General features: G+C 38.2%; 1 protein-coding gene across 3 annotated transcripts in view; it reads right to left on the reverse strand.

Annotated features, from left to right (window-relative positions):
• Positions 1 to 26,617, reverse strand: part of EXT2 (exostosin glycosyltransferase 2) — a 73,218-nt gene that overhangs the window by 45,677 nt on the left and 924 nt on the right. For 2 of the 3 annotated variants that reach the window (XM_068193712.1, XM_068193714.1), the window contains exons 2-7: positions 25,061 to 25,620; positions 24,801 to 24,890; positions 19,920 to 20,036; positions 16,321 to 16,516; positions 12,804 to 12,943; positions 11,781 to 11,874 (exon numbers count right to left, since the gene is read on the reverse strand). In XM_068193712.1, the coding sequence (XP_068049813.1) occupies positions 11,781 to 11,874; positions 12,804 to 12,943; positions 16,321 to 16,516; positions 19,920 to 20,036; positions 24,801 to 24,890; positions 25,061 to 25,596 (1,173 nt within the window). In that variant the 5' untranslated portion in view covers positions 25,597 to 25,620. Of the gene's footprint in view, positions 1 to 11,780; positions 11,875 to 12,803; positions 12,944 to 16,320; positions 16,517 to 19,919; positions 20,037 to 24,800; positions 24,891 to 25,060; positions 25,962 to 26,617 lie in introns of all 3 variants that reach the window. The other variant, XM_068193713.1, reaches the window with a different exon arrangement.

The following is a 26,617-nucleotide window of genomic DNA, read 5'->3' on the forward strand; positions in this document are numbered from 1 at the left end:
GAGAGTTGTGCTCTGAAAAGTTCTCTCTTTTGGGGTGCCAGTACAATTACCTGAAACTGGAGGTAAGCTCTTTAGAAATTGCAGTCTGAAAGTAAAAATTAGTTTATTGTCCCCATACATGGACTATGTAAGAATTTTAAAAACTAATCCATTAAATCAATTAAATACTGGTAAAATCATGCTAACTTTCCTAAAACTGAAAAGTTTTCTGATTTTCATGTTTTTATAGGATATCAGATTAAAAGCATCTTTCAAATTCAACCTAAATTGGCAGTGTTGCATCTGTTTCTCACTGCAGAGCTATTCAAGAAAAAAAGTAGTGCAGACAGTATATAATGAGTGCTTAGAGTAACAGCATGTCACCTAAAGCTAAAAAATGGAGATAAGCAAGGAATTGAAGTTTTGGCCCATGATCACTTCAGATAGAGACTAATCCAGAATTCAGCATCGGGGTTATCTGAACCTCAAATCAGAAGTTTCTCTGCAAAGGAACAGTAGAACAATGCAGGGCACACACTGTTGTTTCCAGTTAACTAAGTTTTGCTCCTAATGTAATCTGACATCATTATTTTAATATTATTTCTGAACTTTCATTCCATGTTACTGAGTTATGCATAATTTTCAAGTAAAGTCCTGAGAGTACTCAATTCATTTATTTAACTTATACAAATTATATGAGTGGCCTATAGAGGAATATTCCTTAATTACAATACACTTAAGCAGTATGAGCAAACAAAACAATAATTTGTGTCATTATAGTCAAATGTTTTAAGAGAGAGGTTCTAGACAGACATTTAATGGTGCTGGTTATTTTTGTAATTCAGCTTCAAAAACAATATCTTCAAAAATGAAGCAGTAAGTGGATTTAATTCATTGGCTCAATATTCTCTGCTGCAGTAATTTCAGCTATGAAACAAGTACATTTGCCTCTTTCAGAAACAACAGAGTGAAAACTGAATCTTTCCATTATCCAAATTTCTTTTTTTCCATTTTCTTTTTGAAGCTGCCAATTCATAAGGGGACAGAGGTCAGAGTTCGAAATGCTAATCTTACCCTTCAGATACCAGCCACTTGGGAATAACTCACTTCTACTCATGCTCAGTTTTATTGCTGGAGACTACTTGCTGACTCTTAGAAGAGTTAAAAGAAAACATTAGTGCAAGCTCAGATATTAAAACTAAGCATCTTGCACTGCAGCCTTCCTCAGATTCTCCTCTTTGGTGCTTTGAAAAGAATCATATCAATTGTAGTAATCCATACATACAACACATACTTTGCTTATATGAGAATGGTTCTTAGAAGCTTATCTCTTAAAGTTAACATTTTCACCCTTGCTTCCACACTTTCACATAACTTTGGCAGTTTGAGGGGTTTTTTGATTTTTTTTTTTTAGGGTTGGTGGGTTTTGGAGGTTTTCTTGCTTTGGTGTTTCTAAGGTTTTCATCTTCTCATGAAGAACCGCCTTCTGCTTAAATACATGACACAAAAGAAGGTATTTTTAATATAAGAGTTTTCATTCTCTCTCATTAAATGGCAACTTTTTATATAATTTTGAAATTCTGCATTATCTTTACCCTTAAAATACAGATTTATGCTATTCCTTGTCCTAGTAATAGCAACTTAATTCTAAAAATAGCAAGAACACAAGACTTGAATAGATAAAAATATCACTTAGCACTGGTGATCTCCCCTCCCTCCACATATTTCTGCACCTCAAACTTGCTTCTTTGATTAATGAGTATGTCAACTTAGCAACTCTGTTGCAGAAGGCAACACTGCACCAGCCAGGAAACCTGACTTACTGTCCTGGCACCCTACAAATCCACGGTCAAAATACTTTTCAGTTATGGAGCCAACAAACAGATATCAACACTATGAGTAGCAAGGAACCCACCCCATTCTCAGCTGTGGCAGGGAATACTGTTACAAACTATGGAGACAGAGCCAGCAAAGAAAGCAACAGGATGAGAGGAAAAAAACAACAAAACCTAAAAAAACCCCACAACCAAACAAAACCCCAAAGTCTCATGCAGCGTTTGCAGCTTTAAAAACATGTGATATAAAAAAGTTACTATCATTTTCTGAATTCCCTTTGCTCCCAAAGAGCTTTCAGTTTGACTTCTTATTTACAAGCAAATGGCATGTGTTGACACCATAGAAATAACACAGCAGAAAAAGAGAAATAGTTATTACTCTAGCTTCCAGATAAGCCATTATATCTACATAGTCATCAATAAGGATGTAAAGACACAAAAAATAGCCCACTCTCTTCCCTCCGGTTTCCAGGAGTTTGCATGGCTCTGTAATTACTCCAATTTCACCAGGCCATTACTGTAAAGGAAATGGCAGGCACACCTAACCTGGGGAGTAGTCAAAAATACTTGAACCTGTATCATCCTCATTACAAAGTTTGTTCTCAACACACTCAACATAAAACCAGACCTATAGTGAGCGAGAATTGTGCTATCACTGATTCAACAGCAGTCAGGAAAATAACAGAAAACAAATATATATGTATGTAATTGCAGGGAACATTCAACTACTGCATGCCCTGAAGTTGGGGGGTGGGAAGATGTTTTATCCACATTTCTTGACAAGTGACGGACAGCTCCTGAAACTGAAAGCAATAGGTTTCTAGTCCTAGGGGTATTGCCTTCAAATATGTCTATGTTCTCAGGGTGGATCAGTTTTCCCTGCTGCAGGCATCCTGCTGAGAGGTGAGGTCCCAAGCAAAACACAGGAATCTGACTGCAAGTCTTTGAGGTGGCAGGAGCCAAGGGAGGTTCAAAGACAAGGCTGGCTGGTGGGCAGCACCTCTGAGTACTGCTGAGGTTAGAGGTTAGTAAAGCAGGAGCCACTGGCCAATAAAACAGTGTTTGGAGAGCCCACCCTATAGATAAATTGGGGATCTGTTTACACCTTTCCCAGCTTTCTGAGTTACACACACTGATGCTTCCCACTGTGATCTTGTCCTGTGTCCACCACCATCTCCCTTCCTCGGCAGCTGCCCTGCTCTCTGCTGGTTGGCTTTATAACATAGCTAAAGGATGATTGGAAACTTTTAATCAGCATCCAGCATCAAAAATAAATAAATAAAAGCACAACTGCTTTTATTTGTGTCAACTGCTGCAATAAGATATGGCTTGTTTGAGATTTCCCATGACTGCTGTACTAATGCTGGGAGAATAGAAGCTTAAATTCCCTTGATTAGAGAAGCTAAACACAAAGCAAGCCCAGTGCCAATCATACACATGAAAGGACAGCTTTTTGAAGGACAAAAAAAAAATCTAGGTAAGGTTACCACCATATTATAGCTGTCAAAAATCAGCACATACCTCAATTTCAGAGCTTAAGCTCTATACCAGGAAGAACTTGCCCTTTTGATGAAGGCATGTTTTGCTCAGTTTCCTGTAAGCTATACAGCTCTGTTTTATATAAGCACAAACATTATACACATACCCCATACACACAGCTCTCAACACTGGACAACTTTAACCACAGACATTACTGCCAGCATTGCTTGAATACAAATACATCTTACTGACTTCTCTGAGGATAAAAGCTGAAGGACTGGCAGTCATGATGTTTTTTTCCATATCTACAGGAAAAATGCCATTTAGGACATGGTGCTGCTTTTTTCCTCCACATCCTAAAAATAACTGATATTAGCTTGAGATATATAAAAATACCTCATCCTTCATGGCTCAAACTGCACATGGCTGTATGACTGATGAAATGGGGAAGGTGAATATTAACTGCAGGTTGTGATAATACTATGTGGTAGTCACACCACAATGAAACAGGATTGAAAATAAATTTACATGAAAAAAATCACTGAAAGATAGCAACAAGAGTTATTTATTTCTTCTTGGTAAACATTTGGAATAGCATGCTATTCTTTACTGTACAAAGTCAAACTTCTATCCATGATTCCCTACTCCAACATTACCATCCTGGAATATGCACACCCTCTACTATCCTTCTGCCCATAGCATCTCTACAGAATTAAGTCACCAGGATTCAAAGACAACTAATGCCAGATGCCATTTTAATTCCTAAAAAGCATTCAAAATTGTAGCTAATTAAAAAAAAAAAAAAAAAAAAAAAAAAAAAAAAAAAAAAAAAAAAAAAAGGAAAAGGAAGAAGCCAAACCCTAGATACAAATTACAGCATTTGAAAGCCAAGGGACACTACAGTATATTCCTAAACCAGCCCACTATTCACTTTGCAAAAAGACACATAATTTTCCTACCTCCAGGCATCTAAGAAACTATTCAGCATATCTGCATAATTTAGAGACAAAGATTAAAGGAAAAGCTGGCTGAAGATTATCTGGCAGCAAACTGTTTCTATAGAAAATGTAAGACCTTTCTAATTTAAAAGCCACATGTTCCTACTGTATTGTAAGATACATTTGATACAGTCATTAAAACAGAATCTAGATTCCTAAATTCCATTATTAATATTATGATTTGACCTTGTACAAGTTATTTACATATTTATCTACTCACCAGTAAAATGGATACAAGACTAAGGTGTATGTACTACTCTATTTTATATACTCACATGCAAATTACTACAGCATTGCAGTGTATCTATGCTATATAGATAAATGCTGAAGTTATAATACTTTCAGTAACTAAAGGGGGTAAACAAAGCAAGCAGCTTTGATAAGAAATGTGATGTGGTACAGACTATACAGCAGCAGAGGGAAAGCACAAAGTAACAAAGAAAGAGTGCAACAATAGGAGATATGCTTAATCATCCATTTGTCTGCAGTTAACTGATTCATGTGCGTGACAATATTTTCAAATATTCTTTCTAAAAATACATGCCTTTCCAATTTCTGGATCATCTGGTTTATCTGTTGTCTACTCAAGTTGTGCATAGCAATCTGCAAAGGGTATCCAAAAATCCTCTGTGCTACATGATACAGACTCTTAAAACACAGATTCTTAAAATCTAATCTGAAAACCAAAATAAAATTGTCTTAGAATAGCATAATTTTCTTCTTACAGTTAACTTTAACCTTTTGCTGTTTAGAAGCTGTCATTGTAGATACAAAAGCAGCCCAAATGTATCCTATAAAAATTGTACATAGAGGTGCTGATTGGTCTCAAATTTCAGAGCTCTCAGAGATGCCACGAAGACAGTTTTCTTCATTCTGAAAAACAACAAGGCAGGACAGGCAAGAAGAAAAAAAAATCTAGGATAAGGATACTCTCTGCAACAACTGAAGGGAGAGGGGAGCAATGAAAGTCTCATATATAAATGCCAAGGATTCTACAACTCCCATGGTGATCCTGGCAGTAAGCCAGGAAAAAGTTTTTTTCTTTCCTTTGCTGTTTGCAGCAACAAATCTTTCCTCTGGGGGAGGGGTGAGAGGGCTGGAACTAACTTCACTGCATCTGATAAGATGGCAAATTGTCCAGGCCTGACATTTATGGGGGACCCAGAGCTTCACTGAAGCACTCTGGGAGGATTAAAGCAGGGTTAGGCTCTGCAGTCGCACTCCTTAAAACGCTACAAATGGCAGACAGATGAAAGTTTTCTTCAATTTGATAATGATGATTCTACAGAACCCAGAGACAGAAGCTGTCCCCTGTCAGGGAAAGAACTGCAGCTGTACATTTAATATTCTCATTAAAAGGACTTGTAAAAGCCTAAGTATGCTCAAAGAGCATCTAGTGTCCAGATATGGAAATGAATTTCTGTTTAATTGGTTAACAAGAACTAAATCCCATCTCTTTCATGTAAGCTGCACCACCCACAGGAAAACTTCACCACCCATTTGCTTTAACTCTATCCAAGACCATTTCACTGCAAGAATGGGATGTTTCACACGCTGGCAGTGATTGCCTGGAGCCAGCAGAAAGGCTCATATAGCTGTCAGCAAGCTGATAAGAGTTGAAATTACTCTACAGAGCCCTCTTTAAAGAAGAGCCAAAGAAGCACATTAAATGAAAGGGAGGAGGGTCAGAAAAGCCAGCCACTCATGTTGTTTTAACGTGGCACTAAAACAAGTCATTGATTTATGCTTGTGTCTTCAGTTCTGTTTGACCTGGAGTCTGAACTTCTCTTCAGTTCAGGGCTGAGGCACATGGGATGTGCCCAAGAAAAAACACAACAGCTTGTCCAGGTATCCCAACTGTGGGAACAAACACCGCAAACTACATGTTTTCTATCCGCAGTTTTTTACCCTGAATTTACATCCTGTTTTAGCCTTTAATTGTCCACTACTAAAGGCTAAAAAACACAAGAGGTTGTGATTATCTAAAACTTTAATTAATGAAAAGCAAAAATGGTACATGGCCACTATTTGAGAGGGTACCTTGTGGGGACTTCAGGAAAGTGAATTAAACGTTCATCTGAAGAAGGAAACTATACATCACTTTCAATAGTCTCCCACTGAAGTGTTTAGCAGCCAGTGAAGTCAAGATGCATTTAAAAACCACTGATTCTCTGACAACGTTATTACACAAGGCAATACAATACTAAAGTCTTTTGTCAACATGAGTCCTGAAGCTGCCAGGTCTGACCAAATGGCCTTCTGTTCCCATATTCTCCCTCTGACAGTGCTCCACAGCAGGTACCTTAGGAACCCCCCTCCCACAGACACAGCAGGCATAAGCCACCACTTCCTCAAAGTACTCTCCAGCTTCCAGAAGTCTGCAATGCAGGAACTTTTAAGCCAGAGGGTATATCTTTGCATTCATCTCTGACAGATTTTCCTTCTCTGGATTTCTTCGTTCTGCCTTTTATGTCAGTAAAACCACTTCACTCACACAAAATTATGAAGCAGTGATTCTCACATGCTACCTCTTAGTTCTGTGAGATCATCTCCTTTTTTTAGACTAGATTCCAAATAATAAAAGTACTAAGACATCAAATGAAACTGTATCCAACAATGTACAGTCACATCCATTCACTTTTTTTATTACCTTCTTGTTTTTTAGTTCTTTATTATATTCCTGCTTCATCATCACCAATCATTCATTTTCAAGATGAGGAGTGTTACACTATTTCATCAGTCTTCTCTTGAAACTTTTGATCACCTTTGTTCTATTACATCATTTTCAAGATGGAAGTACCATAACTACACACTGTAGTCATGGTGCAGACATACAACAGATTTACATCATGGCACAGTGTTTTCCAACTTGTTCCCTTATCTCTTTCCTAAAAATTCTTTGTTTTTCTTTTAACATAACTGACTATGGAATTTATACTTTCACAGAACTATTTATTACAGTTCTTAAAAATTCTTTTCCAAGTGATTGCAGCTAGTTGAGAGGCCAAAACTGCCTATGAGAAGGCTGTTTTAAATTGCATATATACCCCTTTGTATACCGAATTTATTACTTTATCATTTGGCCATTTTGTACCTGAATTTCTGTGGTCTAAGATGTGCCAGTTCCAAATAAGACCTTTCCCAAAGCAGATAATTCATAATGGATAAATGCAAGTTGTTTTCTATAACTGTTAGCTCAAGCTGCAAAGTTTCTTTTAAAAGGCCATGTTATTCTGGGGTACTTAACTCCTACACAGGTGCCCAGCTTCAGGAAATTTCTTATCTCCAATCTCTCCACTTCTCTGTAAGTTTGGTTGAAACTGGGCACTAACAGAAATCAGAAGAGAAATCAGCATGCACATTGTATGTGATCATGCACATTTCCCTAGAAAATCAGGATGAAAAGAATTCCCACACTTAAGAACACCAGCTCATCATCCTTGTGCCATCAGAGCACACAAAGTCATCCAGTCTTCCAGAACAGATATGAATTCAGAAGTTTTATTTCTGGGAGATAGGGAGTGTTACAAAGTCAAAAAGGAACAGGCACAAAGCCACCTTTTAAAAATAAACTCCTTACCTAAAATCTCTTCAGGGAGAAAGAATACCTAAATAAACATAAATAAAATTCTGATTCTATGCCTTAATGAGTCTATTCATGCTAAAATAGTTCTAAGTATGTTGGTACTAAGTGAAGAAAAATACTTACAGGATGCCTATATATTCATATAGACAGATTCACCTCTCAAAAAGAGGGTGAAAAAAAGCACAGTGGCTGAGCTATAAGTTGAGGATAACTTTCACATTAGTTAAAGACATTTATGTATCAACTACAGTATTAAAACATGTTTCCAGAGACTAACAGGCTTCCAGAGCAAAACCTTAAAAAAAAAAGAAAAAAAAAAAAAAACACAGAAAAACAAAACCACCAAAAAACCACCTGTTGCAAAGGAAACTATACAAGGCATGAGACAAGGTAATACCAGCAGAGTTTTGTTTTGCTATTTTTCCTTTATCTATTTCACTCTGCAGGAGCAAGTCAAAATTTCAAATTTTATTCTCTATCATACAGGTCCATTACATCTACTACTTCCCCTCCACTTCTAGAATTTTGCTATTACCTGGATGCTGGTTAGAGGTACAGATAAAATGAAAGCATAGGATGCAGCATCAGGTCTGTGCAGCTAAGGTGCTTATCAACTTGCCTCTGGGCACTTCTGCCAGTGTTTCAGACTCCCTATTGAACTATTTGTGAGAGGGGGATTGATCAAGGAAGCTTCAAAGAAAATGAGAATGACAACTTTACTGTAGACAACAGACAAGACAGCAATCCCAGAGATACATAGGTTTCATCCAGACTGCTATTAATTTTAGCAGCTCAATCAGCAGAGGTTGCTTTTGATGGTCAAAATGTTGCAGTTTATAAGAACTATTAATATTATATTTATTATGTATTATCATACGCGAGCATCTGGTTTTCAGGGACATAGGCTGTACCTGCAGTATTGAAAATATGTATCAATTTTTTACAACTGTGTAGACTAGGCTACAAGCACAGAAACTATTGCCTTTTGTGAGGGCACACAGGAAATTGGACTGGGAATCGTTGAGAGCAAATTGTTCTGCAAGTTTGAATAATAAAAGCATAAGTTAATATAGCTGATCTCCAGAGATCTCAGATCTCACATCTCTACACAGAGATGTGTAGGTCTCACCTACCTACATCATCAGGTTGATGTAGGACAGTAGAATTAATTTTTATTTCCCACACTCAAGCTCTGCTGAAACCAATGAATCTCCTTCCTAGTTTATATTATGTACTGTCTGATAAAAAACTGAGCAAAATAAAATTGTGTTGTAGGAAATCACAGCTTAGGTCATACCAGCCACAGATCCTAGCAGATGATGTCTCCAAAACTGAAACTCCTGTTATTTTATCCTCTTCATTACAGTGTTATATGATGTCCATGATAGGTGTACAAACTGGAAGAAAACACTTGCAAATATGAGTTCTTATATAAATTAATGTAATGACTTCTCTGTACAAGACTTCCCCTCTTACCCAGCTGATGTATAGCTACAAGTAGCTCCAGAAACAAAGAAAAAGAATATGCAGAGAAAATTTTACTCATTAGAAGAATACAACCTATTTCAACTTGAAAAAATTTATATACAGGTATAAGTAAGTGTATGTTTACATGTTTATGTCTACATTTTAACCTTGATGTATGATCTCCAGAGACTCTCCTGTGATAAAATACTGCAAAAAAGTACAAAATAAACAACAAAGAAAATTGGCAAGCTAACAATTGTAGTAATATTTGTTTTAATTTTGTTTTCCAAATAAGGATAAGAATTATATCATAAGACAACCACTGAAACCAATGCAGTTGGACAGCAAGGCTCCAATCCCACAAAGGTTATCAGACCCAAAAAGTCTGACAGGTATGATAAATGCATGCTTCAGCCAGGAAAAGCCCAGAGCAAGGACTTGCTCTATTTGCCTAGAAAAAGATGATCTCAACCATACATGTCAGGTTACTGGTAGTCCACACAGTATCAGTCATTAAGTACTTTTCACCATTCAAGATGGCTGGAACACAGAACACCTATCAGCAAGGGAATTGCAGAGACACACAGGGATTTTGCCTTGTAAATAAGGCTGACAGGATATGAAATGTATGGATAACATGTTTAAGTATCCTCAACACACAAACAGAAACAAATTCACAAAGATGAAAGACAGACCTTGTGATTTCATCCTGTTACTTTCATTATCAAAACACACAATAAAAGCAACAAAATGTGAGAAGAAGCTTTAGAAAAACACATTACACCTTCAGTCAATAGAATCACATTTTCCACTAATGTTCAGTGATGTTTTGAACCCAGTGACAATGACTATTGCAAACCATGTATAATCCATAATCCAACAAAATTCACTCTAAACAGAGACTATATCTGCATTGTGAGCACTAAAATATCATCTATTTTAAGTTAGGTTTATAGAGTTACAGGCAATATAGATAATGTATATATCATCCAAATTAAGAGGGTTATTGTTGGTTTGTTTAGTTGTGAATGTTTAGGGGGTTTGCTCCTTTGTCTTTATTTTGTTGGCTTTTTTTTTTAACAGATGAGATGCCTAATTTCATACTTTAGTTTTTAAGTGTCCATAATGTCATGTGCATTGTCCATAGCTGGAAAACACTATCCTGAAATTATTATTTTACATTATCAGTGAAATAGCCAACAAGAAAGTTATTGCACACTTTGAAGACTATTAATATCAGTTTTAAAGCTTTATTAGGCAAAACTCCCTAGCGTTAACATCTCTAAACCAAAAATCACATCTCTAGGAATTGTAACACCAAGGTTACTTTCTCATCTCCTGGTTTTGGTGGCACGTTGGTGCTACCAGCAGGCCCCATCAAAATGGCTCATTTTTGTGAAGGCACTAAAGAGAAAGGAGACCCCTGATGGCTGCTGTGGTATTTGCAGACTCAGAACAGAATGAAGGGAAGCTGGCAACAGATTTCAGGTGTGAAAGATATTTACATCTAAATTTGAGAGTCTACTTTCTCCCCATATATCAGTATTAATGTACACTATGCAGCTTTCAGCACTGCCTAAGTAGAAATAACTAGAGTGTTGTAGGCTACATTCTAAAAAAATGTCTTGGGTCACTTTTTACAAGGACCACGCAAAGGACCACTTTGTCACTAAGGTTGTATAAGGGAATTTCAGACATATGACTTCACAATTCTTGCAGAAATCTGACTACAGAAATCCCATGCATCTTGAAAAGTCACTTGAAATCAGATAGTTAACTTTTTCCTTAAATACCTAGCTCTTACTTCCTCTAAGATTTTCCTGATGAGGAACTCAGGCAATGATAAGAGTACCATCTTACCTTATAACAATATACACTCGGGTACAAGAAGATGTCAAGGATGAAATATCCTAGATACAAGTGTACATTACACGTTAATATCCTCTTTGCTGGCGTGACAGTTCATGGTCTTGGCTCTTGCAGTCATCAAATAAGAAAAATCTCTCACTCAGAGGAATTGTCAATGTATATTAAATATTTTAAATATTTTGGACTTAATGCTCCCCTCGCATTTTAAGCAACTAAAATTTTTCTACAAACCAAAGCTTCCTTTGAAATAAACACAGACTCTTGAACTTCTTAACTACAATTTAAATACCGTGAAGAAAAACAAATATACACCATTATTTCATCAGAAATAAGTTAATAGATGTCACTAGGCAGTACATTCAGGGAGAGCTTCTATCCCACTGAAAAGTGATAGCAAATGCAGATGTTTAGCATAAAGAAAGAACAGGGTCAAATAATAAAAATATTAACATGAGAGTACAGTGGCTATTTCAGCATTCCAACAGCTTTCAGAGCAAGGCAGGTGTATGAACCTACACTCCAACTGGAAAGCAAGGAAAAAAATTTTACCATGGCACAGTGCTTTACCTGTCTTTGCATCTCTTCAATCTGTCGCTGGGGGATACTTTGCAGAATACTGTACATTTCAGGCATCTTCTCTTCAGGGATGACAACAGAGGCCCTATAAGCAAAGAAAAGAAATCATATAGCAAGGTGAGAAGAAAGAGATCCTACACTGAAAGAAGTATTCATTAAAAGACTGCTTTTCCAACCCAGAATCTTGTCCTATTTTAACAAGACATACACAAAAGACACAAGCAAAAAGAAGCAGTCTTCTTTCAGTGTAACAAAATACTCCACAGCAGTTCCTTCCCAACACCAGCCAGTCTGCCCACAGATAATGCTACCAAAGTCTGTACACTGATCTGTTCAGACAATCAAATAAGTATGGAAAGGGCAGAGATTCAGAAATCCTGAATTCTCATCTCTGGATTGACACTGACTTGCTGTCAGCAGAGATTTTTGGAATAAACAAACAGTAATAGCTGCTGTCAGCAGAGATTTTTGGAATAAACAAACAGTAATAGCATATACAGTGTTACACATAAAACAAATAAATTTTGTGCATATTATCCCTATCCCAAGATCATTTAACTGGGCAGAGTGCATAGAAAAATAATCTTAACTCCTAACAGTGTACTCAGTCACAAAGTAATGATATCTTTCCATCTCAGATAAACTTGGGAATCATGGTGCAATACAGAGAATTAGCATTTCTGTGATGCAATGTTTAGTATATATTTTTCTTAAAAGAGCCTGAATAGAGACCAGTCCCCATTGAATTCAAGCACAAGATTATACAGCAAATCTGGTTTAGAAGAAAAAATGACTACAGGATAATCAAATGCTCTGTCCTATCAGTCTCATTTATTTTCCTCTCCTATTTTTGATACATAATAGATCAAGGGCAAAGACAGTGTGCATCTTATTCTGTATTTCATTTCCTGTAACCCACAGTACACTCGACTTATCACACAGATTTGGTGCAAATTACTGAGGCAGTGAACTATCTCAGGCAGTGGTTCAATGTACAGCAGTGAGGGTACAGACCTCTTCCAGTCCAGAACCTCAGAGAACGGTAAAATGTAGGAGTCAGCAATGATGACTGGGACACAGCCAGCTTGAAGAACATCACTCAGCACAGCCTGTCCCAGGCGGGCTCCACGTAGAACAACACAGAATGTAGACTCCTGTCAAAAAATGGTATCCAACACACAGATGAGGAAAAAAAAGGAAATGTTATATTTGCATTGTGTGTGTGTATGTATATATGCATTATGTTTTCTTGCCCTTCCCTTCATTAAAAAAAACCCAAAAACCTAAAAACAAAGTCAAAAGGAAACCAAATTGCTCTGTGCAATCAATATATTCTGAATTATTAGCTAATTCAAAATAATTTTACAACTTTATCTTCCAGAGACTAGGAAAAATACCAGAAGTGGAGAAATGAGAAATAGGCTGGTAGGACAATGCTGCGCTTTATTTTAATGGCCAAACTTTAGAATTCAGTTGAGAAAACTCAAGGAGAAAAATAGATTTAAAACATTTCAAAGGTTTGGTACAACAAGACAAGCAACAATTAAGATAAACTTATTTGAGTATAAACTGTATAGAGCCAACTTAATTTTCTTCTGTTGTAAGGCAGTGCAGCTCTGTGGATAGCAAGGAAATAACAGATTTAGTATCTCAAGTCATCTGACAGGTTTGGCAGCATTTTCACAAGCAAATTAAGAAATCAGGAACTAGATAAAGCCCTCGTAGGCTTTACAGTTACATAAATTACAATTACAGAACTCCAAGTATAAAGTAGTTAGCAGTGGCTCACAAGTAAAACAGTGATGGACCAAGTAATCTTTCCTAAGTGCAACAGCATTCAATGTGCCCCTGAGTTAACTGAGTGGCAGAATTAAGACCATATTTATTAGACCTCACAATACCTATGATTTTGTAGGATTAGCAGGTATAATGGATACCTGGATTAGACTTTTGACATATATGCATATCATTTGCATCATATGCAAATCAACTAAGAAATATTGATACATACAGAATTCAACACTTAGAGAAAAACAGCAAACTGCACAAATATACAGCATGAAGTAACTGTCTAAGATTTGTACTTTGCAGAAGAGGACATTTCCTACAAAAGAACAGGCAAAGAAAGGGTATCCATGTGACTGAAATGTGGTACTGTAGAAAACACAAATCACTCCACCCACAGGTAATATCACAGTCCAAAAAGACATACAATTTAAGAAATCTGAAGGATTCACTCACTCTTCACAGTAACAAAAGACCTCAGAGCAGGGTTCAGTCTTGGGCAATGCACTTCCAGTGGTAAGTAAAGGATGATTACTTACCTTGAAAGTATAATCTACAAGGAAAGATTGACTCTATCATTGCTACTTATTCTGAAGGAATAGGGGCAGGAGGAAGGGAGCTTCAAAGATAAAAAAGTTGTCGCAGAAAAGAATATAATCCATTTACTCACGTCCACAACACACAAGACAAAATGCCATGAGTTTAACCTGCATCAGAGAAGACTTCTTGACTGTGTTGCACTCACCCTGTATTTAGGGACTTTGGTTCTCACTGCCACTGAGTAAGGAATCTTGCTACAGATTCAAGATCTCAAAATAAATGCTAGTAGAGTTCAGCTACACAACAGGGAAAATTCCAAGTCAGTATTATCCCTAAGTTTAAGAAAGAAAAATTATAAAGTTGATACAGGGATTCCCACAGACAAGAAAACATTTTTCCAGCTTGTGTTCCATGGCCTGAAGAAAAGGAGCCAGAATGCTCAGCAGGACAGCAAAACATCAAGATGGAACTAGGAAATACAAGGGGTTTTGCTGGCTCTTCACTTGTTTCCTGATGCAATCATAAGACCTGTGTTCATACCCACAGAGTACTAAGAGCCTTGAAAATCTCATCCAAGAGAAGACTGCAAACTGGAAGTATTAACAACCCAGAAGTCCAAGAGTCTGTCTAGTTAGACATCTGTAAAGGCAGTGCTGGAAAGGATGAACTGTGATCCAAGTCCCCCTTCCCCCACTCTTAGACAGGAAGAGAAGGAAAAGAAGGGTGTGAGGAATGGAAGGAGCTGAGAGAATGAACACACATTTTAACCATTGACTCACTAGATCACACAAGAGCAGGTGGAAGAGACTAGTAAGGTCTGGGAGAGACAAAAAAGGATTAAAAAAAAAAAGCCCAGATGTGGACACAAATGCTCATCTGCCCAGATAACCATTTTTCCTGTCTAGACAAAGGTTACTATAAATACATCTCCTCACATCACCACTGTTATCAGCCAGACATTCCACAGGGAAATGCAGGGGAAAGTATTTTAACAATCTCGGCATGTGCCAACTCTCTTCTGAGTTATAAAATCATATATAGCAAGATATAGATACAGATTCCCCGACTTGCTATCCTTTAGCAATTCAGTCTGTATTTCAAGAAATAAAGCAAACAAGTTTTTTTTTAACTCAAAGTTTAGGACTCACGGTGACCCTTTCCTCCCTTTCCTCCTCCTCCACATGGAATTTTAAACATATTTCCTATGAAACATAACAGGAGGGGTGGAAACTTTGCCTTTCCTCAGCTTGTTTGTTATTTTACCATCATTTGCTGAAGTTCAAAGACAGATTATATGCTGGTGGCTGCAGACAGAGCACAGTGGCCTATGGCATAACTCACTTCACCACACGGCATGCCAAAGCACCTCTGTTAGTGAACTGCCAAGAGACACAGGGGTCTGAGAATATTATCTAGTTTTATCTTCACTGACACATCAAAAGGCCTCTGGAAGTTGGGCCAAGGCCATGAAACACATTTCACCTAGATGTTTTCATAGCTGCATGCTGACAAGGCTTCTAGCTCACTCTGTCATATCTACACAGATAGTTTTGTACAATTTAACTACTAAGCTGCATACAAAAAATGTAATCTGACTAACTCTACTTAAATGTAACACTCTTACTGTTAAAAGTTCATTTTAATCTTCTATCCAATTTACAAAGCCATCTTCAGCTCCAAGCTTCATCTAGCAAGGACAGGACTGTCATATCTGAGAAATTAATTCCAAATTCATGCCTGCTGAAAGCCCTTTTGCCAGCTATTTTGGAAGGTATAGATTCCAAAGTTCCTCTCCAGTTTTGAAGTGAGCAACTTTATCTGCCTCCTAAAGTTTTTCCTCCCGTTCCTCCATTTAAGCATCCCACTGCTGCTGGACTTGGCAGTATCTTTTGTGTAATTTTTTTTAAGCTTACATGACACTGTCTTGTGTTACTAAATCACCATGATCAGTCTCATATAAGCATAGTCTGCATATAAGTTTGAGGTTTTTGGTCCTCTTAAAAATAGTTTTTAGTTTAACATAGTTTTTGGTCCTCTTAAAAATATGGATAAAGTTAGGATATAATACTCAAATTATGCAGTTTTAAAACATATCCAGCACATTAATTAAATACAAGGAAATACCCTACCACAGCTAAACAGGAACAGAATCACAATGAAGACAGACACCCCTGGGAAGAGGAGTCTGCAGGAGACACAGCCTTACCTGAAGCACCTGAGGATAATCAAAGACTTGATTCTTGTAGCAGCGTTTGCGAACAGCAGGGACCCCATCTGACAGGTTTGTACATTTGTCCAGGATCAGCACTGACTCCCCATTCTCAGCCTGGAGAGCCTCCAACTCCAGGCGGTATTCTGGGTGCAGAGCCATTTGAGATGACAGAATGAAATACCTGCGAGGGCTGAAAAAACACAGCCAGGTCACCTGACAGCACTGCAAGTTTACTTCCAAGATGCTCAAGAACACATTTCCTTCCATTCTGGAAAAGCAGAGTAAGATTAACTAAATGTGGACATGCTGCCAAGACCATATTTTCAGACAACACTAGAAAGGGTAATAATGAAATATAATTAAGTCTGAGATAGTAAGTGGCTCAACATTATTTACAATTCTGAATAAATTTGTACTTGGTAAGAGTGCTTATTACATTAGAATAGGCACTTGCATTATGACTCCTATTACAAACTTAGAGCAGCATTACTTAGCTGCATTTTAAATCAGCCTGCTACTGATGCCAGGATTGCTTGTACTTTTGTTTGGTGTTTGTGTACTAAAACAAAGTAGATAGGACACTGAGTGAATCTAGTTTCTCCTCCCATATATGTTCTCATTAATTATAATTGAGAAAAGATGCTGAACTGACAACTCAGTATTTAGCATTTAGCTTATTTAGTCTTGATATGGTGACAGCAGCAATAGAATAAGCTCATCTTCTTAACTGTGATTCAGTTCTGTCCCTTGGGGCAATATAGAGGCAACATTTCCAAGGAAAATCTGAAGGTCCATATGGTGTATGTTATCCCATACACTTTCAACTCCTACCATGCTCCAAATCCATGAATATTTAAAATGTGCTGAACATTTTAAATAGTGACATATTTAAAAACACTAATTAACACTGGAGGTAAACCATACAGGAATACAAGCTCAAATGAGGTGCTTGCTGCTTAAAAAAGTTATACTAATAGTGGAAAATAGCATGTCATATAATTGTTATACTCATCTACTTGGGCTTCCTTTTAAAACAGGTCAGCTAAAGTCAGACTGCTCCAACCACTCCCCAGTGAAAGGAACACACATAGTGAGTGAGTGCCCTCATGCTGCCAAAAGAACACAGGAAGCACAAGGCCTGTACTTAGGATTCCAGTTCTAATCCATGTGATGCTATCTTTAATTTACAGCTCTGAAAACACACACACACACTTTATAAAGTCAGACCTCTCCTGCTGCTCTTCTCACCTCTTCTACTCATTTTCATGCTGGTCACTTTAGTTGCTCCAATTAACAGATGCATAGTATTTTTTTTAAACATTCTTTCTCACAATGTCTCCAGCTGCTACCAACTTGCTACCAGCAGAAGTGGATTTTAAGCAATTCAATTAAAAAGGCAAGTAAATCAAACCCCCTCAGTTCAGCTCTGTAAGAGGCCTTAAAAAAAGGAAATAATTATACAAATGAGTGATAATAAATGCATATAACCAGCTTAAAAATGTAGGTTTGTTTGTTTATATGTTTAAAAGCAAATTTTGCCTTGAAACTGTCATGACTCTATGACACTCAAAATCTAGCTTATCAAACATTGCTACAAAAGAAAGTACAAGCCATCTCCCAAGAAATAACACACTAACATAGTGTGATGAAAAGGTTTATCCCAAGCAAGCCTGGATTCTGAGCAGTGTCCTCGTCCCACCCCTCCTGCAAAAAGCAGTCGAGGCTGGGAACCCGTCTCGCTAGGAACACTGACTGGCCACTGGATGGCACTCCGGCCACCAGGCTGCCCAACACAATTAAAAAAAAAATAAACCGGCTTTGAGAAACATAATCTCCAACACCTTTACTGAACACAAGACCTACTTCTCTTATTCGACCCAAAATCAGACACAGAGTTTATCTGACTACATGGACATGAACAGTATGATTGCTTCTCTCTTTACAACTCTTTACAACTGGTTCTATGGAGCCTATCGTCATGCTGGTGCCTATCATCACATTCATGCTCTCCAGACAGAAACACAAAGCATGCTTTCACTCCGTGTCACAATGTAGTAACACCTGAGACCTACAAACAATCAGCTGGGATGAAACCAGATGCCACTTGCTGGCCAGGTCCAAGGGCATCACAAGCAGGGACATAAAGGGTGTGAGCAAAGTGAACCGCTGCTACACAAGTTTGTCCTGACTGCGCTACTGTACTTGGAGTGGCCAAGAGCAACAGCAAGAGCACTGCCCTTACCAGAAAAGACAACTGAACCCTAAGACTGGTAACTTTTGTGTCCAACAGAGGCTGCACCATTCCAATCAGTTTTCAGTTTCCTATTCTCTACAGAACACTGTAACAAGAAAAGAATGTAAAGTTTCTACATTTGTAAATTTGATCTTCACAATGAGCAGACAGATCATTGATCCCCATTGCCTCTGTCTGCCCATCTTTTAAACCATAACAGAGGTAAGACCTTGCTACAGTGAAACTTTTTCAGCTGTGTAATTAGAAGATTCATGAAATATAAAAAGAACAGCCTTCCATAACCAGTTAAAATGTCTTCCAGACTTCCAACTCCTCTTGTTCTGAAGACAGGAACAGATTAGAGAAGCCAACATTGCCAGGGTAGTTCATTTCAATGGCTAATTACATGCTCTGAGAAAATCAGTACTTTATTTCCCAACTGTCTTGCTTTACTTCCAGTTACAAGGTTCAGGGAGGGGAGGGCTGTGTTTTTTGTGTTTATGTCTTATTCCATTACTTTAAAAAAAGAAAAAAATAAAATCAGTACTCTAAGCTCTGGATGTATGTATTCCCGTAATCACCCATACAAGTTTTCATCCTTCTTTTTCATGAGCTTAATGACAGGTCAGGTGCAAATGGTGGGTGTTACATCAGGCTGGCAACCTGTCACAGTGGGATTCCTCAGGGCTCCAGCTTAGGGCCTGAGCTCTTCCATGTATTCATAAACAACTTGGACACAGGACTGGAAGGGATACTAAGTAGGTTTGTCAACGACAAAAAAATTGGGAGGAGCTGTTGGCTCCCTTGAAGGCAGAGAAGCCCTGTAGAGAGACCTCAACAAATCAAAGGGCTGGGCAATCACCAACAGTACACAGTTTAACAAAGACGAGTGCCAGGCTGTACCTGGGACAGGCCAAACCTGGATGTATGGACAGCCTGGGAAACGAGAGGCTGGAGAGCAGCCCTGTGGAAAGAGACCTGGGGGTCCTGGTCAATGGCAAGCTGAATATGAGTCAGCAGTGCCCTGGCAGCCAGGAGGGCCAGCCGTGTCCTGGGGTGCATCAGGCAGTTGGTCAAAGGAGGGGATTGTCCCACTCTGAGTCCTCTGCACAGTTTTGGGCACCACAATATAAGTATAAAGCTATTAGAGGGAGCAGATGGCAATTGAACCAAGACCATTAGCACTGGAACCATTAGTATTGAAAGCATCATCCATTTTAATTGCAAGAGCTGCTAAGAACAACATTTACAAAATTGCCCAAGCTCACCAGAAAGTTAGTAGCTATATTTATTTTTCATAATCATCAATATGAGATATGATATTGAATATACTTTGCACAATTCATGGGAACTACTTTACCCTGGTCCTCTTTCTGGCAGATCAACTTCTCCTGACAATGGGCTGTAAACAGGAATACTGACATCGTAGCCTTGCCGGTAAGTCCAAGTGGAGAAGCCTCCACCAGCCAAGAGAGCTCTGGAAAATACAAGAAAGTTTAAACTGAGAATGTATAACATTCAAACTCCCACGATTCACTGCTTGTCATTACCAGAACAAGAAGGTGCGTGCTGTGAGGTAAGCTTTTCCCTCAGCATTTGTCAGTGGCATGTTTTCATGCTGGTTTTAGGTTGTCATTAGTTTTTGTGATCTTGGTTTACTGCTAAATTGGATCTAGTCACAAACAGAGTGCTTACAATTTTTTACGATCACTGAGGAATGGACCATTTTTGCATTAATATAGGGAAATCTAATATATTGCTGTCATTGTTGCAATTTGCAAGCTTACATATCCTAAGACAACTTTAATCTGAAGAAATACATTCTAAATTATTTATACTAGTTAAGATATTCCTTGATGCCTGTACTAAAATTTGGTATAGCACGACTTTCAAAGTGTTCGAGACAAGTCATATTTCAAATACAAATCACAGTACAGTAACAGTATTTCAACATCTTACAGCGACTTTGGACTTCTCAGGATGGAAAATAAAATGAAGTTATTTGCAACTGTATTTTCAAAGTTATCATACTAGTGAAATTGATTTCATTTTTATATTACACAAAAATTCTATAAAGAGAAAACACGAAAACAAGAAATCTGTATGTCATGACACTAAGTTCCAACAGTAGAGGCGGCTTGCAACCCTATATGCTAGAGAGCATGGGAATAATCAAGGACTGATAAATTAAAATGCAATTCAACCTTCCAACAGGATGACCTGCATCGTGCCTTTTCCTAGATGGGACAACCTTTTGCCACACAGAAGTGTTTTAAGAAACAGAAGAGAACAATAGGTATAGAAGAAAGCAGTATATCATACAGAATTCCAGAAAAAAAAAAAGGTTTGCTACTATCTCCTATCACAAATCAAACCTCTTTGAAAGATGCTAGTAAGGGACAACAGTTTTTCTGTTGCCATTTCATGTCCAGTGATCAGGTGGCATCAGGAACACATCACCCTAGTTCCAAAAGAAGCTCAGATGCAGCTTCTTTTGTGAGACTTCTCAAAGAGCTGATCAAACTTTCAGTCCTTTGTCACTCAGCAGGAGGGTGTGCTATAATTTTAGCTGCTTCTGGGATACTGGTACCGTATTTCTCAATTCCAGTTTGTCTCCTTCTCTGTGGAAAGGAGCAGGACACAAATACATTACTAGACAAGGCACTAAAGAAAGGATCTTGAGGAGCTGCACCCATTGTTGCAGCTATGATTACAGTGAAAAGCTTTACTGTCACAGTTCAGGTCAGAGCAGACACAGGTCTCAGGAATCAGAACACACACAGGAACAAAAAGTCAACATGAGACTGGAAGAGGCACCAACAATATGTTCGCTAATATTCTTGGTTTCAGATATCACTGAATGAAATCCTTGATAAGGTGTTTGGAGAAGCAGTTTTCCACAAATGTTAGACGAGAGATTACCATTATACCAATTATCACCCAAGATTTTTCCCATCAGAACAAGACACTCAGGATGAACACCAGTATGTTGTGCATGTTCTAATCCCCGTCAGATGCACCACAGGATACTTCACTGCCTGCTCTGACTTGCAGCACATTTGTTCAGTGTTCAAACACCATGATCACACTTTGCCATAAATGTGACTTTTCATTCAGAACACAAACTATGATAGGAATAAAAATCAACTTGAGAACCAGATGATAAATTAAGTACATGCTGCGTTTAGAATTTATGTTCCAAATAATTTCTGATTCCTTTCCAATGTCCCCCACCCCCACGCTTTTGGCGACATGTACAACACTGCTGTGACTAGGTCTCACAGTTGAAGCTGCATGTTCTATGTCTTATCCATATTAATTCAGTTAAAAGAAGAGAGAAAAAAGATTGCCTTGAGTGTTACTGTTCTTGCACTTTATATCTCCCTTCTCTTTTTTTACACCCCCTACCCCCAAACTGGGAAACCAGAACCAGATTGTTTTAATAGGATCCAGTGAAAACACAACAGCACCTCATCAGCCTTGAGAAAGCAGGTGTGTGTCATGCAGACTTTTACCTAAATAAACCCACAGGGAACCAACACCAGTTAAGTAACTCCACTTGGATTTTCATTGTACAGTGCATTAAGAGAGTAGGAATATTAACTCCTAATGTACTCAAGACAAATAATCTTTCAATTGCACTGATCAGCAAGGAATGACTGTCCCTGAGCAACTTTTCACCACTTTTCAAATACTGATCCTTTTTTCTCTCCTTGAAGTGCTCCAGCTGGCCTGTAATCTAAATGTTTCTGTCCAACTGCCATCTGCAGTAGCTTTCTGCCAAACTTCACAAGTCACTGAACCCAATTCATGGACTGAAACAGAAATAAATAATAAGTATCTTAGTTCATAAATCCAATTCTACAGCACCAGAATAGTTTTGCAAAAGAAATCCTTTTAACCTCATCATTGTACCGAATCCAACAGCACTAATTAACATATAATACAGAGCTTATCTTTTAAGTTTTATGGCAGGAGATTACATGTGTTATGGCAGCTAATACTAGCAACATAACCTCCATGCCCACAAGGCAAACTTTCACCCTTGAAATTATGGAATAAAGCACTTTTACACTGTCTTTGGAAATTGGATTTAAAGATTTAATAAACAAACAACCCCTTAGTGAAGTACCTTAGTCAAGAACTTTCCCAGATGTAAAATTCTTATATAACTGAACTGCCTGCTGTGTTTAAGGTTTTACTTTACCTGATCAATATTCTGGAGCAAATTAATAGAACACAAGTCTATTAAAACTCATGATCCACTACAGTTCAACTGTGTATGATGTCTCAGATATGTTGACTAGAAAGCAGGCCACGCTCCCTGTGCAAACTTCACAAATATCACCTGCATATTTCACAAGTAATCCACAAACTCCCACAAATGCAGTCCTTCTGGTGCTGTCATGGTACATAAGTCAGATGTACCATGATAAGTCTTTTAAAAACAACTGACCTCTGCCAGCATGCCTTTATTTTGGCCAGCAGCTTCTCACCCTGTGATGCTACAAACGACTGTCTTTTACACTTGGTTAACTACCTATTCCTAACACCTTTAGACATTCTCAAATTAAGAAAACACACCCATGTCACTTGATCCTTTACACATGAACTAAGACTCCAAAGGTCTCCAAAATCATACTGAAAGCTCACACTGCATCACTCAGGTCTCTCCAGGACTAGGTCCACACTCCCAACTCCTTTCACAAGTCCCTCGTCTTCGCACCTATGACCTGTAGAATAGGTTCTGTACATCAAACAGTCCAACTGTTGACTGCCTACAAAAAAGAATGTCCATTTTTTTCCATCCCAAGCACTGTTATTGCCTCTCTTATGTATTACAGCTCATGATCATACAGCTGTGGACTGAGTCAGATTGGCAAACTACAACAGCTGAATGCCAAAAAGACTTTAGTTTTTTACTTAAATTACTCAGTTTTCCATGTTAGCATGACAAATACTTAGGAGAAACACCTATCAAAATAATAGGTTTTCTGCCTGCTAAGCCAAGGCATGTAAGGCCAAATGTAAATGGAGATTTGAGATCAAAAAGTAAAAATAAAAAGTTCTGTAGCATATCTACTACATTCAGTTAATAAATTCACTTCTTTGGTAGACACATGTATCCATAAACATGCAGCCCATGCCATGGTCAAATGAAAATTCTCCGTAAGTATAAATGTAAGATAACAAATGCAAGTATTTACTAACAGAGTAACAGACTTGTTTACATGAGACTGATGCTTGACTGCCCTCTCCAGGCTAACCCATACATACAACATGTTTCATACAGAGAAGGAAAAAACTAAAGCCTTATTTCACAGTGATGTAATTACAATGAGCAAATTTACTCTTTAAACATGTGCAGAAAAAAAATCTGTTCTGGTACTGGAGGATGTTTTAATTTGTCTTTGCTGAAAAGAAATCAAGATACACTTCACAGACAACCATCTTAGCAAAGATCCCCTATCTCAGGCAAGATTTTATTATCATTTGACAGAAGAAAGTTAACTTTGACCTTCAGGAAAAGCACTGGTTACAATGGACCTAACTCAGCAGAACTAAGCACACACAGGCTGACATATTAGAAACATCTTCAGCAACAGTATCCCCTTCCTCTTATTTACATTTTCTTTGCCTTACAACTTCCTTTCTTCTTCCTAAACTAAACTATCCTGCAAGTGAAAATCGAGCTCAGAATGTATGCATTTTAAGTTCCTGACAAATATTTTTAAAGCACACTTGCCACAGAAAAACTAAGAGCATTTGTCCAATTACTGATATAGTCTAATTATTAAGATAACAAAAACTGTTGAAATTCAGCATAGTTTTGTCAAGCAGAGCAGCTGCTTTAAAATGGCCTTAAAGCACCTAACTTCTACTAGAAAGCTGCTGCTACAATCATCTTTGAATTTCTAATTTGCATCAAATGGGACATTCTGTAAATCATTCATAATCAGTTACACACCAGATCAAGATTCTCCAACCTTATTGCAAGTCCAAGACTTAAAAGCAAACTTTCAGCCACAAAATTAAGAATGAGGCTAAACTATCAGACTTCAAAAGTAAATATCTCTTCTATAGAAGGTTTTACTTTCCTTTTTTGAGAAGTAAGCAAGTCATAGTCTATCTTGGAAAAGTTTAAGGAGAACATCCTTTGCTATCAATTGCCCTTCTGAGCTTGCTGCTTCTTCGGTGGCACTTAAACCCAGATCTGTCCATCACACAGCACAACACATACCTATCTCTAGGAACATCTAGGGCAGTGTTATAATCTGGTGGCCCTCCAGGCAGCATATTGAAGAGCAAATGATTTGTGCCTCGATCCCACCTACAGCAAAAGAAGAAACAAACTGCAATTAGAAAGGTGTTCTCTACATAGAGACAAGTTCTGTCAAAGCCTAGTGCTGGCATTAACTCACTTCATTCTCCCCTCCTGCATTACTTACTTTTTTTCACTTTGTGTTCTTTACATTCACACACTGAAGTTTCAGCACATACCTGGATAACTGTGCCAAAGCCTGGGCCGTCTCTTTGATCCGGAGGGCGTTCTGATTGAGGACATCTATGGATGGCACAAAAAGGCAGGCCCGGTTGACATCGTCCGTGTAGAACTCACTGTCAGAGATGGCCGTCAGCAGCTCATTGTATTCCCTGGAAATGGTGTTGCTCACCAACGTCCCATATTCATCCACATACTTTTTCAGTGAATAGATGTACACTTTGATTTTGTTCTTGGGATTGAAGCCACATCTATAGACATCGAAGCAGGTGTGCATCCTGCAGCTGAGGTCTCCCCGCTCAGGAATGGGGCTATCAGCAGGAAGCTTGACCACGGGCACATCATGGATGCTGCGTTTTTCAACGGTCCAGTCGCTGGATGATTCAATGGAGTGAGGCCAGAACTGGAACATTCCAGTGGCAATTAGGCCAAGCAGAACTATGGAAAAGAGAGTGATGTAATAGATGCGATGCTTGGTTTTCATCCTTGGGATGAGGGCTGGACCCCGGGTGTTATATTTGGCCGAGGCACACATAATGGCATCAATTATCTCTTGTCACTACAAAATAGAGAGAGAGGTTTTAGGATGAACTCTACAAGAGATACATAGTTATCACAATGCAGAGAAACATGCAGTTACTCCTTCCAGGAAAGGGTCTTTGCCTCAGCAGATTGAAGTAGGCTTTCTTCAGATGCTCATGAGTCCCACTGGAATGCAGGATGCCAACCGGGACTGCCGCTTGGCAAGCACCAACTGAGGCTGATCTGCTGGGCCTGGCTGTAATGAAATGATGTGGGCCAATTAACAACAAGCCAGAAAAAGGCACAGCTTGGGCAGAGGGAGGGAGAGGAAATCTCAAACACTGCAGAAGTGGTGAGGCCTCATAGGTCCCGCTACACCTACAGCAGAGCATATTCAGAGGGAATGCTAATAAAAAAACCAAAATGCTTATCTACAGAAGAAAAACAACCTGGATACCTACAAAAGACTTATAACAGGGCATCACACAAAACTTAGGACCGTGATATTCTAAGGTAAAGGTGCTTCTAAACTGAATTTCATAGGAGCCCCACCATATCTGATTAGACTGATGGTAAACTACTTCTGGCAAGGAAAAGGAATCAATTTGTGATCTTTGTAAATGTGCCTTGTGGGGCATAAAATTGTTCTATGAGCTGCCATTGCAGCCACATTGAGAAACGCATTTAAATAGTTCACTACAGCCTGAACTAAAGCTGAAATGAAAAGCATGACATAATATAAAGTATCACAAACTACTGTCACCTTTGATATTTCTTACAAGCTCCTACACAAAGAACTGTGGTTCCTGCAAAAGACAATTTACATTAACTACAGACTAAAAAAATCGGCAAGCAACAACATCCTTAGGTTTTCAACTAAAACTTTCATAATAAGTAAATGCAACCTGAACTCTCCATAATGAGAGCTTTTTAAGAGTAGTAAGCACGTTTTCCGGAAAAAGAATGTGAACAGCATAATTATGTGTTTTTCTTATGGAAAAATGGGATATTTTCTTGCTTTGTGAGATAGAAAG

The sequence above is a fragment of the Anomalospiza imberbis genome, chromosome 6 (assembly GCF_031753505.1).
Source record: "Anomalospiza imberbis isolate Cuckoo-Finch-1a 21T00152 chromosome 6, ASM3175350v1, whole genome shotgun sequence".
Classification (NCBI taxonomy): domain Eukaryota; kingdom Metazoa; phylum Chordata; class Aves; order Passeriformes; family Viduidae; genus Anomalospiza; species Anomalospiza imberbis.